Source organism: Mustelus asterias, chromosome 21, assembly GCF_964213995.1.
Source record: "Mustelus asterias chromosome 21, sMusAst1.hap1.1, whole genome shotgun sequence".
NCBI classification, from domain to species: Eukaryota; Metazoa; Chordata; class Chondrichthyes; order Carcharhiniformes; family Triakidae; genus Mustelus; species Mustelus asterias.
Genome location: NC_135821.1, coordinates 11,150,369 through 11,169,221, shown reverse-complemented (window position 1 = coordinate 11,169,221; position 18,853 = coordinate 11,150,369). Strand labels below are relative to the sequence as shown.

Below are 18,853 nucleotides of genomic sequence, written 5' to 3'. Positions count from 1 at the left end.
TTACATGTGCCGTGGACAATGAGGAACCTGTGGATGTGGTGTATCTGGATTTCCAGAAGGCATTTGACAAGGTGCCGCACCAAAGGCTGCTACATAGGATAAAGGTGCACGGTGTTACGGGTAATGTCTTAGCATGGATAGAGGATTGGTTAACTAACAGAAAGCAAAGAGTGGGGGTAAATGGGTGTTTTTCTGGTTGGCGATCAGTGACTAGTGGTGTGCCTCAGGGATCAGTGTTGGGACCGCAATTGTTTACGATTTACATAGATGATTTGGAGTTGGGGACCAAGTGTAGTGTGTCAAAATTCGCAGATGACACTAAGATGAGTGGCAGAGCAAAGTGTGCAGAGGACGCTGAAAGTCTGCAAAGGGATAAAGATAGTCTTAGTGAGTGGGTGAGCGTCTGGCAGATGGAGTACAATGTTGGTAAATGTGAGGTCATCCATCCTGGTAAGAATAACAGCAAATGGACTATTATTTAAATGGTAAATAATTGCAGCATGCTGCTGTGCAGAGGGACCTGGTGGTCCTTGTGCATGATTCACAAAAAATTGGTTTGCAGGTGCAGCAGGTAATTAAGAAGGCAAATTGAATTTTGTCCTTCATTGCTGGAGGGATGGAGTTTAAAAATAGCGAGGTTATGTTGCAGCTGTATAAGGTGCTGGTGAGGCCACACCTGGAGTACTGTGTACAGTTTTGGTCTCCTTATTTGAGAAAGGATATATTGGCACTGGAGGGGGTGCAGAGAAGATTCACTAGGTTGATTCTGGAGTTGAGAGGGTTGGCTTATGAGGAGAGACTGAGTAGACTGGGGCTATAATCATTGGAATTCAGAAGAATGAGGGGAGATCTTATAGAAACATATAAGGTCATGAAGGGAATAGATAAGATAGAAGCGGGGAAGTTATTTCCACTGGCGGGTGAAACTAGAATTAAGGGGCATGGCCTCAAAATAAGGGGGAGCAAATTTAGGACTGAGTTGAGAAGGAACTTCTTCACCCAAAGGGTTGTGAATCTGTGGAATTCCCTGCCCAGTGAAGCAGTTGAGGCTACCTCATTGAATGTTTTTAAGGCAAGGATAGTTACATTTTTGAACAGTAAAGGAATTAAGGGTTATGATGAGCGGGCGGGTAAGTGGAGCTGAGTCCACAAAAAGATCAGCCAAGATCTTATTGAATGGGAGAGAGCAGGCTCGAGGGGCCAGATGGCCTACTCCTGCTCCTAGTTCTTATGATGGGTTGAATGGCCTCTTCTGCACTGTAGGGATTCTAGAATTCTATTATTTTATGATGTTTCCTCTTGTGGAAGAATCTAGAAGTGGTGGGGAGGGGGGGGAGTTACTGTTTCGAAATAAGGGATTACTCATTTAAGGTGGAGATGGGAAGAAGCAGAGGCTTTGGATATTTTTAAGGCTGAGGTGTTGACTAACAAGGGGGTGAAAGGTTATCGGGTTTGGTGAAAGGTTCGGGGGTCGGCGGGAATGTGGAGTTGTGGTTACAATCATAGAATCCCTACAGTACAGAAGGAGGCCATTCGGCCCATCGAGTCTGCACCGATCATGATCCCACCCCCAGGCCCTATTCCCGTAACCCCTCATATTTACCCTGCTAATCCCCCTGACACTAAGGGCCAATCAACCTAACCCGCACACCTTTGGGAGGAAACCGGAGCATCCGGAGGAAACCGGAGCACCCGGAGGAAACCCATGCAGACACGGGGGAGAACGTGCAGACTCCACACGGACAGTGACCCGAGGCCGGAATCGAACCCGGGTCCCTGGCGCTGTGAGGCAGCGGTGCTAAACCACTGTGCCGGCGTGCCGTCAGATTGGCAATGGTCTTATTGAATGGGTGAGCAGGCTCGAGGGGCAGAATGGTCATCCTCCTCCTCCTAATTCGTATAAATCAAGGGCCTGGGAAACTCTTAGCAGGCCGTACACACTTCAGGAATGCGAGTCCCTCTTGTTCTGCAGTTACACCTGTGTCAGACACACCTGCCAGCAACTCCACCCCAGAACTCTCGGCCTTGTAGATTTATGGGGATAGCGCTCTCAAAAAAAAAACCAGAACATCCAGTCCAGAGGGGAGGAAAAAAAGGCAGGTCAGGTGATTGGAAAACTGGTTTCGGTCTTGACTGCAGCTGAGAAAATAGTGAATCTCTCTCTCTCTCTCTCTGGCTGGCTGCCTTTAGTTGCTGTTTATAGAGAGGAGTGGTCAGTTAGTTCCCCCCGCCCCCCCCCCCCCCCCCTGCCACAGAGAACTGAGTTGCAACTCGCGGAGCTGGGCACGTTTCCTCAAATCTAGTTTCGATCCCTCGACGAAGGCTTTGGTGTCAACTGGATAATCATCTGGTTCTTTATTTTATCACTTTGGTTTTTTTTTTCTCTCTTGGCCCCTGTGATTCAGAGATGCAGCGGCAGCTGAGGGAGGAGAGGTGAGGAGAAGGCAGAGGGTCTGGTCCCCGGGGCGACGGAAGGGGGATATTGTGGAGGGTGGAGGAGGAGGGGGGGGGGGGGGGGGGGGGGGGGGGGGTATGGATTGATCGGGAGGGCTGGGAAGCAGGAGATTTTCAGGCAGCGGCTTAAGATTCCACTTTCCCGTTGCAGCGATTATGACCAGCTTCCTGACGACGTGCCGATCTCTGCCCACATTGCCGATGCAGAGCTCATCAAAAGGTTCAACAGCCACTACGTGAGTATTCCACCTCTTAAAGGGACAGCACCCCCCCCCACCGCCCCCTGCCACCTTTTTATTAGGCTGTTGTGAGCGACAGGTGCTTGGGCGTGAGACAGCCAGTTAGTGCCCAGTAGGATACCCCCAAAGCAGTGGCGGGGAGGTGATGGTACAGTGGTATTAAAATAAAAGCTAAAGTTTATTAATTAGTGTCACAAGTAGGCTTACATTAACACTGCAATGAAGTTACTGTGAAAATCCCCTAGTCACCACACTCCGGCGCCAGTTCGGGTAACACTGAGGGAGAATTTTGAGGGAAAATGCATTGTGAGGCAGCAGCGCTAACAACTGTGCCACCCTGCCGTCCATTTCATGCTCGTCATTTAGACATTTCATAGAATCCCGACAGTGCAGAAGGAGGCCTTTCGGCCCATCGAGTCTGCACCGGCCACAATCCCACCCAGGCCCTATTCTCGTAACTCCACATAATTACCCTGCTAATCCCCTGACACTTGGGTCAATTTAGCACGGCCAATCCACCTAACCCGCACATCTTTGGACTGTGGGAGGAAACCGGAGCACCCGGAGGAAACCCGCGCAGACACGGGGAGAACGTGCAAAACTCCACACACACTGTGACCCGAGGCTGGAATTGAACCTGGGTCCCTGGCGCTGTGAGGCAGCAATGCTAACCACTGTGCCATCAGTCAGTTTGCAGATGATACAAAATTAGGAGGTATTGTCGCTGGACTGATAATCCAGAGACCCCAGGATAATCCTCTGGGGATCCGGGATTCGAATCCCACCACGGCAGATGGTGAAATTGAAAAACTTGATTTTAAAAAAAGAATCTGGAATTAAAAATCTAAATGATGATCATGAAATGGGCGGCACGGTAGCACAGTGGTTAGCACTGCTGCCTCACAGCGCCAGGGAACCAGGTTCGATTCCCGGCTTGGGTCACTGTCTGTGCGGAGTTTGCACATTCTCCCCGTGTCTGCGTGGGTTTCCTCCGGGTGCTCTGGTTTCCTCCTGCACTCCAAAGATGTGCGGGTTAGGTTGATTGGCCGTGCTAAATTGCCCCAAGTGTCAGGGGGATTAGCCGGGTAAATATGTAGGGTTACAGGGATAGGGCCTGGGCAGATTGGTGGTTGGTGCAGACTCGATATGGGCTGAATGGCCTCCTTCTGCACTGTAGGGTTTCTATGGGCGGGATTTTCTAGCCGGGCTCACCTAAAGGTCAGAAAATCCCCCCCTCCGAGGTCAATGGACATTTGCATGGTCCGTGACGTGGCGGGCGAGATGAGAAAACTCCGCCCTATGATTCTATGTGACTCCAGACCCACGGCAACATGGTTGACTCTTAACTGCCCCTGAAAAGGCTGTTAGAGACACTCAGTTCAAGGGCAACTAGGGATGGGCAACAAATGGTGGCCCAGCCGACGACGCCCATAGAAGAAGGAAGGCAAAAGATTTGCCCTGGGATACATTTGGGATTCCCATCTCAATAACGTTGGCTTTGTTCTTCCCTCAGGTCTTTGCAATTCAGGTGAAGCAGAAAGGTGGCGGCAAGTATTTCATCTTCCGCCGCTACCGGCAGTTTTATAACCTTCACATCAAACTTCAGGAGAGGTTCAGTCCAGAGAACCCAAAGAATGTCTACACGTGTGAATTGCCTTCTCTCCCAGGTAAGGAGACACAGCACGGGCCTTGTTGGGTTGTCACTACCCCTGGTTTGTACCTGCTTAGGCACCCTAGCAGACTTGTAGAAGTTACCAGGATGTCTTCATTGACATTGAATTCTTGCACGCACTGACAGTCAAGGGTACAAGGGTGGCACGGTGGTTGGCACCGCTGCCTCACAGCGCTGGGGACCTGGGTTCGATTCTGGCCTCAGGTGACTGTGTGGAGTTTGCACGTTCTCCCCGTGTCTGCATGGGTTTCCTCCGGGTGCTCCGGTTTCCTCCCGCGCTCCAAAGATGTGCGGGTTAGGTGGATTGGCCATGCTAAATTGCCCCTTAATGTTCAAAGATGTGCGGGTTAGGTGGATTGGCCATGCTAAATTGACCCTTAGTGTCCAAAGATGTGTAGGTTAGGTGGATTGGCCATGCTAAATTGACCCTTAGTGTCCAAAGATGTGTGGGTTAGGTTGATTGGCCATGCTAAATTTCCCCTTAGTGTATAGGTTAGGGGGATGAGTGGGTAAATACATGGGTATGGGGTGAAATTCTCTGCAGGAGAGTCGGTGCAGACTCTATGGGCCGAATGGCCTCCTTCTGCACTGCGGGGATTGGCCATGCTAAATTGCCCCTTGACGTCCAACGATGTGCAGTTCAGGTGGATTGGCCGCGTTAAATTGCCCCTTAACGTCCAAAGATGTGCGGGTTAGCTAAATTGCCCCTGAGTGTCGGGGGGATACACAGTAAGAAGTTTAACAACACCAGGTTAAAGTCCAACTGGTTTATTTGGTAGCAAAAGCCACTAGCTTTCGGAGCCTTAAGCTCCTTCTTCAGGTGAGCCGGCATCTCCACGTCAGGGGGATAAGCAGGGGAAATACATGGGGTTACAGGGATAGGGCTTGGGTGGGATTGTGGTTGGTGCAGACTCGATGGGCCGAATGGCCTCCTTCTGCACTGTAGGAATTCTATGATTCTATACATAGCTGCCACTGTGCGTGGATGGTGGAGGGAGTGCATGTTTGTGGATGGAGTGCTGATCAAGAGGGGTTGCTTTGTCCTGGGTGGATGTATTTGCCTGAGCTGTGTGCTGGGTCTGAGAGAGTGTTGATTGGGAAGTGTCCACGTTGGGAGAATGTGCACCATCTGACTGAGCTTGCAGAACTATTTAATGACGCATCAGTGCCAGATGTCTGTAACAGATTTACTCATAGGAAGGCGCTTGGTCAACCATGAAATTCTCGGCAAAGCCAACCCTCCTCATTGACCCAAAGGTCACAGCTAAAATTTTGTTTCTCTCCAACACTGCCTCCAAAGATTAAACACCTCAAACAAGCTGCGAGACTTAGAGAACAAAGAACAGCACAGCACAGGCCCTTCGGCCCACCAATCCCGCACATGATGTCTCTAAACTAAAGACCTTCTGCCTCTACCCGGTCCTTATCCCTCTATTCCCTGCCTGGGCGGCGCGGTGGCACCGTGGGTTAGCACTGCTGCCTCACCGCGCCAGGAACCCGGGTTCGATTCCTGACTTGGGTCACTGTCTGTGTGTGGAGTCTGCACGTTCTCCCAGTGTCTGCGTGGGTTTCCTCCGGGTGCTCTGGTTTCATCCCACAGTCCGAAAGACGTGCTGGTTAGGTGTTAAATCCTCCCTCCGTGTACCCGAACAGGTGCCGGAGTGTGGCTACTGGGGGATTTTCACGGTAAACTTAAACTGTTCGTGTCCTACCCAGTGAATAAGCAAGACTGATTGTCCCACACTCCCCACGATGACTCGAAAACCAGTCACACGTTCACGGAAACGCGCTGGGGGGGGATGGATGGGCATTGAGCCAAGGTCTGATCACACCTTTGAGAAAAACCTCAACATCCTTTCACACACACAGTAGGCAGAGGTTTTCCCTTTTTTGGCAATGAGCCATCACAGACGGGAAACGCAGAACTGTATCCTGAGCACCTTCCCGACAGACACCAACTCCACGCCTCCCGCATGGAATTCACTCTCCCCTCACTGTCCCGCCCCACGGACCACCTTCACACCTGCCCAATAGAAGCCCTCCCCTCCCCCGAGCACCATCTCCATGGACCCCTCCCCCACGACGGAAACCAACCCGCTCCTTCCCCATACCATACCTCCCCCACAGACTCCCTCAATGCCTGCCTGACAGAACCATCCCCCACCCCCAGCACCTACCCCATGGACCCCTTAAGCCTGCCTACGGAAACTGCCCCTTGAATTCCTACATGGAAACTTCACCCCCCCCCCACATGTGCCCCGCAGACCACCTTCACAGTTGCTCCACGGAAACCACCACTTCACCTACACATCTTTGGATACTAAGGGGCAATTTAGCATGGCCAATCCACCTAACCTGCACATCTTTGGACACGAAGGGGCAATTTAGCATGGCCAATCCACCTAACCTGCACATCTTTGGACACTAAGGGGCAATTTAGCATGGCCAATCCACCTAACCTGCACATCTTTGGACACTAAGGGACAATTTAGCATGGCCAATCCACCTAACCTGCACATCTTTGGACACTAAGGGGCAATTTAGCATGGCCAATCCACCTAACCTGCACATCTTTGGACACTAAGGGACAATTTAGCATGGCCAATCCACCTAACCTGCACATCTTTGGACACTAAGGGACAATTTAGCATGGCCAATCCACTTAAGCCACACATCTTTGGACATTAAGGAGCAATTTAGCATGGCCAATCCACCTAACCTGCACATCTTTGGAGTGTGGGAGGAAACCGGAGCACCCGGAGGAAACCCATGCAGACACGGGGAGAACGTGCAGACTTCGCACAGACAGTGACCCAAGCCGGGAATCGAACCTGTGTCCCTGGTGCTGTGAGGCAGCAGTGCTAACCACCGTGCCACCATGTGTGAACTAGTTTAGATTTTGATTATTTCAGCACAACAATGCCACTGTTACTCAAATCCCTTAAGAAACTGGGGAAGGATTTTCTGGAATTATTCCTACCTTGGCGTCAGTGGGGGGAGGGGGGTAAATCTTCCGACAACGCTTTCGTGATCACCACGAGACTTTCAATTCCAGGTTTTTATTGAATTCAAAATTCACCATCTGCCGTGGCGGGATTCGAACCCGGGTCCCCAGAGCATTACCCTGGGTCTCTGGATTACTGGTGCAGTGACAATACCAGCACGCCATTATGACCTCAAAACCGCCCAACGCCCACCTTCCACACTCTCATGCCCACCAAACCACCCCCCCCCAACCCCCAACATGCTGTCACGGTCACCAGTAACACCCCTTCTCCCACACCAGTTCCACGGTCAATGTGTCCCTTATTTTATTCCGTGAGGGTCAGTCATCCTGAGGACCAGAACCTCCATCCCTTGTCTCTGAAGACGGCGTGAACATAACGATAAAAATATGTCGCAGTGTTGAGTCATCCAGGGCCCTGCCTCAAAGTTTGTCCCCATCACAGCGAAAGGTTTCCTTGCCCACGTCCACCTCCACTCAGTGAATCGACAGATATCGAACTCCTTTCTCAGCGTTTGTTCCACTAGATGGCAGTCTAATACATAAATGGACAACTACAAGTTCTAAATGAACCAATCTTCAAATGGATCTCTTATGGAACTGTGCAGAATTCTATTCCATCTTATCTCATTAGTTTCATGCTTGGATTGCATTCCCTGCTTTCCCGTTCTCCCACCTCCGCAGAATTCCTCCCTACCTTTCCCTCACTTTGAGTATCATAGAATCATCGAATCCCTACAGTGCAGAAGGAGGCCATTTGGCCCATCGAGTCTGCGCAAACCACAATCCCACCCAGGCCCTATTCCCGTAACCCCACACATTTACCCAGCTAATCACCCTGACACTAAGGGGCAATTTAGCATGGCCAATCCACCTAACTTGCACACCTTTGGACACTAAGGGGCAATTTAGCATGGCCAATCCACCTTACCTACACATCTTTGGACTGTGGGAGGAAACCGGAGTACCCGGAGGAAACCCACGCAGACACGAAGAGAATGTGCAAACTCCACACAGACAGTGACCCAAGCCGGGAATCGAACCCGGGTCCCTGGAGCTGTGAGACAGCGGTGCAAACCACTGTGCCACCGTGGATCTCTCTTTGATTGGAGAGAGACCATGGTGTGGTGGTAATGTCGCTGGGCTGGTAACGCAGATGCCCAGGTGAACGTTCTGGGGGATTGGGTTCAAATCCCTCTGCGGCAATGGTGAAACTAACACTGATTGTCATTTGGGGTGGCACGGCGGCACAGTGGTTAGCACTGCTGCCTCACAGCGCCAGGGTCCCGGGTTCAATTCTGACCTCGGGTCCCTGTCTGTGTGGAGTTTGCCTGTTCTCTCCGTGTCTGCTTGGGTTTCCTCCGGGTGCAGTTCCTCCCATAGTTTCCTCCCATAGTCCAAAGATGTGCGGGTTAGGAGGGTTGGCCTTGCTAAATTGCCCCTTTAGTATTCCAATATGTGCAGGTTAGGTGGATTGGCCATGCTAAATTGCCCCTTAGTGTCCAAGGATGTGCCGGTTAGATGGCTTAGTCATGGGGCGGCACGGTAGCACAAAACAGGAGGTCAGTAAATACTGAGGCTGGGGTCGAGCTGGGGGCCAGGGCAAGGCTAGCTAAGAAGAGGAGCACTCTGGAGGAGGAGGACCTGACTGGGCCTGGAGGTCTGGAGTGCATCTGCTTCAATGCGATGAGTGTAACGGGTAAAACAGACGAACTTAGGGCCTTAATGCTTGTGCGGAATTTGGATGTGGTTGCGGTGACGGAAACTTGGTTAAAAGAAGGACAGGACTGGCAGCTGAATATTCCGGGGTATCAGTGTTTTAGGCGAGACAGAGGAGGGGCTAAAAAAGGTGGGGGAGTAGGGATATTAGTTAAGGAGCATATTACCGTGGTGCAGAGGGTAGACAACTTAGAGGGGTCATGTACTGAGTCGCTGTGGGTGGAACTCAGAAACAGGAAGGGTGCAGTCACTATGCTGGGGGTGTACTACAGACCACCCAACAGCCCACGGGAAGTGGAGGAAAGGATATGTCAGGAGATTCTGGATAGGTGCAGAAAAAATAGGGTTGTTGTAGTGGGGGACTTTAATTTCCCTGGCACAGACTGGAAAGTGCTTAGAGCTGGGGGACCGGACGGGGAGGAATTTGTAAAATGCGTACTGGAAGGTTCTTTGGAACAGTATGTAGATAGCCCGACTAGAGAGGGGGCTATACTGGACCTAGTTCTGGGAAATGAGCCCGGTCAGGTCGTCAAAGTTTCGGTAACGGAACATGTGGCAAATAGTGACCACAACTCTGTTAACTTTAGGATAGTAATGGACAAGGATGAGTGCTGTCCTACGGGCAGGGTGCTAAATTGGGGGAAGGCTGACTATAGCCGGATTAGGCAGGAATTGGTGGATGTTGATTGGGAGAGGATGTTCGAGGGTAAGTCCGCGTCTGGCATGTGGGAGTCTTTTAAGGAACTATTGATAAGGCTGCAGGATAGGCATGTGCCTGTAAAAAGGAAAGATAGGAAAGGTAGGATTCGAGAGCCGTGGATAATCAGGGAAATTGAGGATCTGATTAAAATGAAAAGGGAGGCGTACGTTAAGTCCAGCCAACAGAAAACAGATGGAGCTCTGGAGGAATACAGAGAGAGTAGGAAAGATCTCAAACGGGGAGTTAGAAGGGCAAAAAGAGGGCACGAGATGTTCTTGGCAGGCAGGATTAAGGAGAATCCTAAGGCATTCTATTCATACGTTAGGAACAAAAGAGTTGTCAGGGAGAAAATCGGACCTCTCAGGGACAAAGGAGGGGAATTATGCTTAGAACCCAAGGGAATAGGGGAGATCCTAAATGAATACTTTGCATCGGTATTCACGAAGGAGAGGGGCGTGTTAACCGGGAGTGTCTCGGAGGGAGGTGTTGACCCGTTAGAGAAAATCTCCATTACAAGAGAGGAAGTGTTAGGTTTTTTAGGGAACATTAAAACTGACAAAGCCCCAGGGCCTGATGGCATCTATCCTCGACTGCTCAGGGAGACGAGAGAGGAAATTGCTGGGCCTCTGACGGAAATCTTTGTCGCTTCTTTGGACACGGGTGAGGTCCCTGAAGATTGGAGGATAGCGAATGTGGTCCCGTTGTTTAAGAAGGGTAGCAGGGATAACCCAGGAAATTATAGGCCGGTGAGCTTGACGTCCGTGGTAGGGAAGTTGTTGGAGAGGATTCTTAGAGACAGGATGTATGTGCATTTAGAACGGAACAATCTCATTAGTGACAGACAGCATGGTTTTGTAAGAGGGAGGTCGTGCCTTACAAATTTGGTGGAGTTTTTTGAGGAAGTGACAAAAACGGTTGATGAAGGAAGGGCCGTGGATGTCGTCTATATGGATTTCAGTAAGGCATTTGACAAAGTCCCACATGGCAGGTTGGTTAAGAAGGTTAAGGCTCATGGGATACAAGGAGAAGTGGCTAGATGGGTGGAGAACTGGCTTGGCCATAGGAGACAGAGGGTAGTGGTCGAAGGGTCTTTTTCCGGCTGGAGGTCTGTGACCAGTGGTGTTCCGCAGGGCTCTGTACTGGGACCTCTGCTATTTGTGATATATATAAATGATTTGGAAGAAGGTGTAACTGGTGTAATCAGCAAGTTTGCGGATGACACAAAGATGGCTGGAATTGCGGATAGCGAAGAGCATTGTCGGGCAATACAGCAGGATATAGATAGGCTGGAAAATTGGGCGGAGAGGTGGCAGATGGAATTTAATCCGGATAAATGCGAAGTGATGCATTTTGGAAGAAATAATGTAGGGAGGAGTTATGCAATAAATGGCAGAGTCATCAGGAGTATAGAAACACAGAGGGACCTAGGTGTGCAAGTCCACAAATCCTTGAAGGTGGCAACACAGGTGGAGAAGGTGGTGAAGAAGGCATATGGTATGCTTGCCTTTATAGGACGGGGTATAGAGTATAAAAGCTGGAGTCTGATGATGCAGCTGTATAGAACGCTGGTTAGGCTGCATTTGGAGTACTGCGTCCAGTTCTGGTCGCCGCACTACCAGAAGAACGTGGAGGCATTGGAGAGAGTGCAGAGAAGGTTTACCAGGATGTTGCCTGATATGGAGGGTCTTAGCTATGAGGAGAGATTGGGTAGACTGGGGTTGTTCTCCTTGGAAAGACGGAGAATGAGGGGAGATCTAATAGAGGTATACAAGATTATGAAGGGGATAGATAGGGTGAACAGTGGGAAGCTTTTTCCCAGGTCGGAGGTGACGATCACGAGGGGTCACGGGCTCAAGCTGAGAGGGGCGAAGTATAACTCAGACATCAGAGGGACGTTTTTTACACAGAGGGTGGTGGGGGCCTGGAATGCGCTGCCAAGTAGGGTGGTGGAGGCAGGCACGCTGACATCGTTTAAGACTTACCTGGATAGTCACATGAGCAGCCTGGGAATGGAGGGATACAAACGATTGGTCTAGTTGGACCAAGGAGCGGCACAGGCTTGGAGGGCCGAAGGGCCTGTTTCCTGTGCTGTACTGTTCTTTGTTCTTTGTTCACAGTGGTTAGCACTGCTGCTTCACAGCTCCAGGGACCTGGGTTCGATTCCCAGCTTGGGTCACTGTCTGTGTGGAGTTTGCACATTCTCCACGTGTCTGCATGGGTTTCCTCCGGGTGCTCTGGTTTCCTCCCACAGTAAGAGTTTTAACAACACCAGGTTAAAGTCCAACAGGTTTATTTGGTAGCAAATACCATTAGCTTTCGGAGCGCTGCTCCTTCGTCAGATGGAGTGGAAATGTGCTCTCAAACAGGGCACAGAGACACAAAATCAAGTTACAGAATGCTGATTAGAATGCGAATCCCTACAACCAACCAGATCCTCCCACAGTCCAAAGATGTGCGGGTTAGGTTGATTGGCCATGCTAAAATTGCCCCTTAGTGTCCTGAGATGCGAAGGTTAGAGGAATTAGCAGGTAAGTGTGTAGGGATATGGGGGTAGGGCCTGGGTGGGATTGTGGTCGGTGCAGACTCGATGGGCCGAATGGCCTCTTTCTGCACTGTAGGGTTTCTATGATTCTAACTGTGTGGGGTCACGGGGATAGGGCAGGGAAGAGGGTCTGGGTGAGATAGTCTATCGGAGAATCGGCGCAAACCCAATGGGCCAAATGGCCTCTTCTGCACTGAAGGGATTCTATGATATGATTTGATTTATTATTGTCACATGTATTGGGATACGGTGAAAAGTATTGTTTCTTGCGCGCTATACAGACAGAGCATACCGTTCATAGAATGCATTGGGGAGAAGGAAAGGAGAGGGTGCAGAATATAATGTTGCATTTACAGACAGGGTGTAGAGAAAGATCAGCTTAACACAAGGTTGGTTCATTCAAAAGTCTGATGGCAGTAGGGAAGAAGTTGTTCTTGAGTCGGTTGGTACGTGACCGCCGACTTTTGTATCTTTTTCCCGATGGAAGAAGGTGGAAGAGAGAATGTCCGGGGTGTGTGAGGTCCTTAATTATGCTGGCTGCTTTCCCGAGACAGCGGGAAGTGTAGACGGAGTCAGTGGATGGGAGGCTGGTTTGCGTGATGGACTGGGCTTCGTTCATGACCCTTTGTAGTTTTTGTGGTCTTGGACAGAGCAGGAGCCCCATACCAAGCTGTGATACAACCGGAAAGGATTCCTTCTATGCTGCATCTATAAAAATTGATGAGAGTCGTAGCGGAAATGCCAAATTTCCTTATCCTCCTGAGAAAGTAGAGGCGTTGTTGGGCTTTCTTAACTATAGTGTCAGCGTGGAGGGACCAGGACAAGTTGTTGGCGATCTGGACACCTAGAAACATGAAGCTCTCGACCATTTCCACTTCATCACCGTTGATGTAGGCAGGGGCATGTCCTCCTTTACACTTCCTGAAGTTGATGACTATTTCCTTCGTTTTGTTGACATTGAGGGAGAGATTATTGTGGTTGCACCAGATTCTCAATTTCTTTCCTGTACTCTGTCGCGTCATTGTTTGAGATCCACTACAGTGATGTTGTCAGCAAACTTGATAATGGAGTTGGAGGGGAATTTGTCCACACAGTCATAGGTGTACAACATAGAACCATAGAACAATAGAAAATTACAGCTCAGAAACAGGCCTTTTGGTCCTTCTTGTCTGTGCCGAACCATTTTTTCCCTAGTCCCACTGACCTGCACTTGGACCATATCCCTCCACACCCCTCTCATCCATGAACCCATCCAAGTTTTTCTTAAATGTTAAAAGCATTTACCACTTTATCCGGCAGCTCATTCCACACTCCCACCACTCTCTGCGTGAAGAAGCCCCCCCTAATATTCCCTTTAAACGTTTCTCCTTTCACCCTTAACCCATGCCCTCTGGTTTTTTTCTTCCCTTGCCTCAGTGGAAAAAGCCTGCTTGCATTCACTCTATCTATACCCATCAAAATCTTATACACCTCTATCAAATCTCCCCTCATTCTTCTAAGCTCCAGGGAATAAAGTCCCAACCTATTCAATCTCTCTCTGTAACTCAGCTTCTCAAGTCCCGGCAACATCCTTGTGAACCTTCTCTGCACTCTTTCAACCTTATTTACATCCTTCCTGTAACTAGGTGACCAAAACTGTACACAATACTCCAAATTCGGCCTCACCAATGCCTTATATAACCTTACCATAACACTCCAACTTTTATACTCGATACTCCGATTTATAAAGGCCAATGTACCAAAGGCATTCTTTACGACCCTATCCACCTGTGACGTCACTTTTAGGGAATTCTGTACCTGTATTCCCAGATCCCTCTGTTCAACTGCACTCTTCAGAGTCCTACCATTTACCCTTTACGTTCTACTTTGGTTTGTCCTTCCAAAGTGCAATATCTCACACTTGTCTGCGTTAAATTCCATTTGCCATTTTTCAGCCCATTTTTCTAGTTGGTCCAAATCCCTCTGCAAGCTTTGAAAACCTTCCTCACTGTCCACTACACCTCCAATCTTTGTATCATCAGCAAATTTGCTGATCCAATTGACCACATTATCATCCAGATCATTGGTATAGATGACAAATAACAATGGACCCAACACCGATCCCTGCGGCACACCACTAGTCACAGGCCTCCACTCAGAGAAGCAATCCTCCTCAACCACTCTCTGGCTTCTTCCATTGAGCCAGTGTCTAATCCAATTTACTACCTCCCCATGTATACCCAGCGACTGAACCTTCCTAACTAACCTCCCATGAGGGACCTTGTCAAAGGCCTTGCTGAAATCCAGGTAGACAACATCCACCGCCTTCCCTTCATCCACTTTCCTGGTAACATCTAAGAGAATGTAACATCTAAGATATAGGAGCAGAATTAGGCCATTCGGCCCATCGAGTCCGCTCCGCCATTCGATCATGGCTGATATGCTCCTCATCCCCATTTTCCTGCCTTCTCCCCATAACCCTTCAACCCATTACCAATTAAAAATCTGTCTAACTCCTCCTTAAATTTACTCACTGTCCCAGCACCCACCGCACTTTGGGGCAGCGAATTCCATAGATTCACAACCCTTTGGGAAAAGTAGTTTTAATTACTTTCATGTGAAAATTGTTAAACTGGATTAGTGCATCCAGTTCCTTTAGGAAGGATTTGACGGCATTAGAGAGAGCACAGAGAAGTTGAACGAGAATGGGTATTGGGGATAAGAAACTTTGGTTCCATGAATAGATTGGAGGAGTTGAGAGCGCCCTCCTTGGGGAAGGGAAGGTGACAGGAGATTTGATGAATGTATTCAAAATTACGAGGGATCTGGGCAGGGTTGATCAAAAACTGTTTTGACTGAGGGAAACCAAGAACAAGATTTAAGCTGATTAAGGAATGGAGACACGGGGAGAAACTTTTTCCACACAGCGAGTGGTTACGATCTGGGATGCACTGCCTGAGTAGTAATTGTATTCTCACAGAGGATGGTGAGACGGTGGAGTCTGCATGTTCTCCCCGTGTCTGCGTGGGTTTCCTCCGGGTGCTCCGGTTTCCTCCCACAACCTGAAAGATGTGTTGGTTAGGTGCATTGGCCATGCTAAATTCTCCCTCAGTGTACCCGAACAGGCACCGGAGTGTGGTGACTAGGGAATTTTCATAGAATCCCTACAGTACAGAAGCAGACCATTCGGCCCATCGAGTTTGTACCAATCACAATCCCACACAAGCCCTATAACCGCAACCCTCTTTGACCCTGCTAATCCCCCTGACACTAGGGTAAATTTAGCACTGCCAATCCACCTACCGGGAGTGTGGAGATGAGGGAATTTTCACAATAACTTCATTGCAGTGTTAATGTAAGTCTATTTGTGACGCTAATTAAACTTTAAACTTTAGCCCGCACGTCTTTGGAGTGTGGGAGGAAACCGGAGCACTCAGAGGAAACCCTCGCAGACATGGGGAGAATGTGCAGACCCCGCTCAGACAGTGACCCGAGGCTGGACTTGAACCGAGGTCGCTGGCGCTGTGAGGCAGCAGTGCTAACCACTGTGCCACCATGCCGCCATTTTCACAGTAACTTAATTGCAGTGTTAATGTAAGCCTTCTTGCGACTAATAAACAAACTTTTTTATTTAATATTTCATCCAAAGGACAGCATTGTCAATGCAGAGTATGTGCTTCAGGCAAAATGACTGCCCTTTGCAAAAAGGTTGAGTCAGATGCTGTACTGGTTATTGTGACTGTAACTGAATATGATTTGTTATGTCTGAAAAAGAAACTTGGCTAAGTAATTTTCTTACTTATTCATTCATGGGACATGGGCATCATTGGCATGCCAGCATTTATTGCCCATCCCTAGTTGCCCGAGATCTTGGAACTCTGGTGGAGGCAGGTTCCATTGGGGCATTCAAGAGGGCATTAGATGGTTATTTGAACAGAAGCAATGTGCAGGAGTGCGGGGTAAAGGGAGGGGAATGGGCACTGTGTCACGATGCTCTTTGGGAGAGCCAGTGCAGGCACAATGGGCTGAATGGCCTCCTTCAGCACCCTAACTATTCTAACAATCTTTGTTGACCTCGTGAAAGCCTTCGAAACTGTCAGCCGACAAGGCCTGTGGAGGATCATGTCAAAGCTCGGCTGCCCCCCCCCAAATTCATTCAGATGGTTCCATGATGGCCAGAGTACTGGACGGCGGAGAATCCTCTGAGGCATTCCCAGTCACCAATGGCGTCAAACAGGGCTGTGCGCTCGCACCCACACTGTTCAGCATGATGTTTACTGCCATGCTGAATGATGTCTTCCAGGACAGTGTTGCTGGAATCAGCCTTAAGTACATAGTGGATGGGAAGCTCTTCAACCTGAGGAGACTTCAAGCTATTACCAAAGTGAAGGAGACTGTTCTGAGAGACTTCCTCTTTGCCGATGACTGCGCCCTGTATACTGGCTCAGAGCCAGAGATGCAAGTCGGTATGGACAAATATTTCCACGGCTTGTGACAACTTTGGACTCACCTTCAACATTTAAAAGGCCGAAGTCATGCACCAGCCTGCTCCTCATGCACCGCACACTGAACCCATAATCACAATCAAAGGGCAGAAACTACAGGCAGTGGACCAGTTCACTTATCCTGGCAGTACCCTCTCCCGAGCAGTGACTATTGATACAGAGGTTAACTGCAGAATAGCAAAGGCAAGTTCTGCTTTCGGTAGACTGCGTTCCACTGTATGGGAACATCGAGGAATCAGCCCAGCAACCAAACTGAAAGTCTACAGCGCCGTGGTACTCACTACCCTCCTGTATGCCTGTGAAACGTGGACTGTGTATCGAAGGCATGTAAGACAGCTCAATCATTTCCACATGACTTGTCTTCGCAGAATATTACGCATCAGATGGCAAGACAAAGTGCCAGACACTGAAGTCCTCTCTAGAGCAAGTCTACCATCAGTCCACACACTGCTGATGAGAGCACAGACCCGGTGGGCAGGTCATGTCATCCGTACGCCGGACGGGCGCAAACCCAAGCAGCTCCTTTTTGGGGAACTCTCTGCTGGAAGACACTCGCATGGAGGGCAGAAGAAACGTTACAAAGACACACTCAAGGCCTCCCTGAAGTCGCTTGACATAGACACGACCACCTGGGAAACGCTGGCACAAAACCGCCCTACCTGGCGCTGCCTCATCCACAAGGGCTGTCAAGCTTACGAAGCAAGGTGCAATACTGAAGCACAACTTAAGCGCGAGCTGCGCAAGTCCAGAGCCACCAGCGCAACAACTACAGCGCCGACACAAGCCTGCCCAATATGTGCCAGGGCATTCTGTGCCCAAATTGGCCTGACCAATCATCTTCGGACACACCGCATCCAGCCTCATAATGACTAATGGTGTCGAGGTCCTCATCGACGACGATGGACGAACAACAACTATTCTATGATTCTGTAAATGCAACCAAGTGGGGGCAGAATACAAATCCATCTGATTTGGCCCTAACGACATTTTCCTACCTTTCGCAATGATTTATTACCCATTCCTCGTTGCCCTTGGAGGGCAGATGAGAGTCAACCACATTGCTGTGGCTCTGGAGTCACATGTAGGCCAGACCGGGTAAGGGCGGCAGATTTCCTTGTCTAAAGGACATTAGTGAACCAGATGGGTTTTTCTGACAATGGTTTCACGGTCATCAGTAGATTCTTAATTCCAGATATCTTTTATTGAATTCAAATTCCACCATCTGCCGTGGTGGGATTCGACCCGGGTCCCCAGAATATTAGCTGAGTTTCTGAATTAATAGGGTAGCGATAATACCACTAGGCCATTGCCTTTCCTTCCCTAAGGGACACTAGTGAACCAGATGGGTTTTTCTGACAATCGACAATGGTTTCATGGTCATCAGTAGATTCTTAGTACCAAATATTTCTTTAATTGAATTCAAATTCCACTATCTGCCATGGCGAGATTATAAGGAGAAACAGTACAGGAGAGGTTCTAATCCGATAGCTCTTTGGGCTGAATGGCATGCAATTCTAGAACTTTTTTCAATTTTCCTCAGAATAGTGTGTAAGTCTTCCCCTGCGCCCTGTCAAAGAGTGCTTCTACCATTCTCTTCAATTCCAATTCTCTTCCCACACCTAGTGCACCAAAGGAGACTTTCAGCTGTTTCCACAGCGAGTAATTCCCAGAACAGGTCGCTAATCTGTCACCAGGAGGCTTATAGCTTGAGCGGCACCACCCCACATCAAGATAAAGGCAAAATACTGCGAATGCTGGAATCGGAAACAAAAACGGACTCATGATTTGGGAAGTCATATTGCAGTTATATAAAACTTTGGTTAGGCCGCATTTGGAGTATTGTGTGCAGTTCTGGTCACCATAGAAATGGTGAGCTTTGGAGAGAGTGCAAAGAAGCTTCACCAGGATGTTGCCTGGTCTCGAGAGCATTGGCTCTGAGGAGAGGTTGAATCAACTAGGATTAGGAAGGACGGAGGCTGAGGGGAGACCTGATAGAGGTCAACAAAATGATGAGTGGCGTAGATAGGGTGGATGGTCAG

General features: G+C 49.3%; 1 protein-coding gene across 1 annotated transcript in view; it reads left to right on the top strand.

Annotated features, from left to right (window-relative positions):
- The first annotated feature begins 2,253 nt into the window (after positions 1–2,253).
- The window catches only part of ncf4 (neutrophil cytosolic factor 4), a 62,508-nt gene continuing 45,908 nt past the window's right edge, over positions 2,254–18,853 (top strand). The window contains exons 1-3 of the mRNA XM_078237481.1: positions 2,254–2,433; positions 2,606–2,690; positions 4,207–4,360. Of these exons, the coding sequence (XP_078093607.1) occupies positions 2,408–2,433; positions 2,606–2,690; positions 4,207–4,360 (265 nt within the window). The 5' untranslated portion in view covers positions 2,254–2,407. The remainder of the gene's footprint in view (positions 2,434–2,605; positions 2,691–4,206; positions 4,361–18,853) is intronic.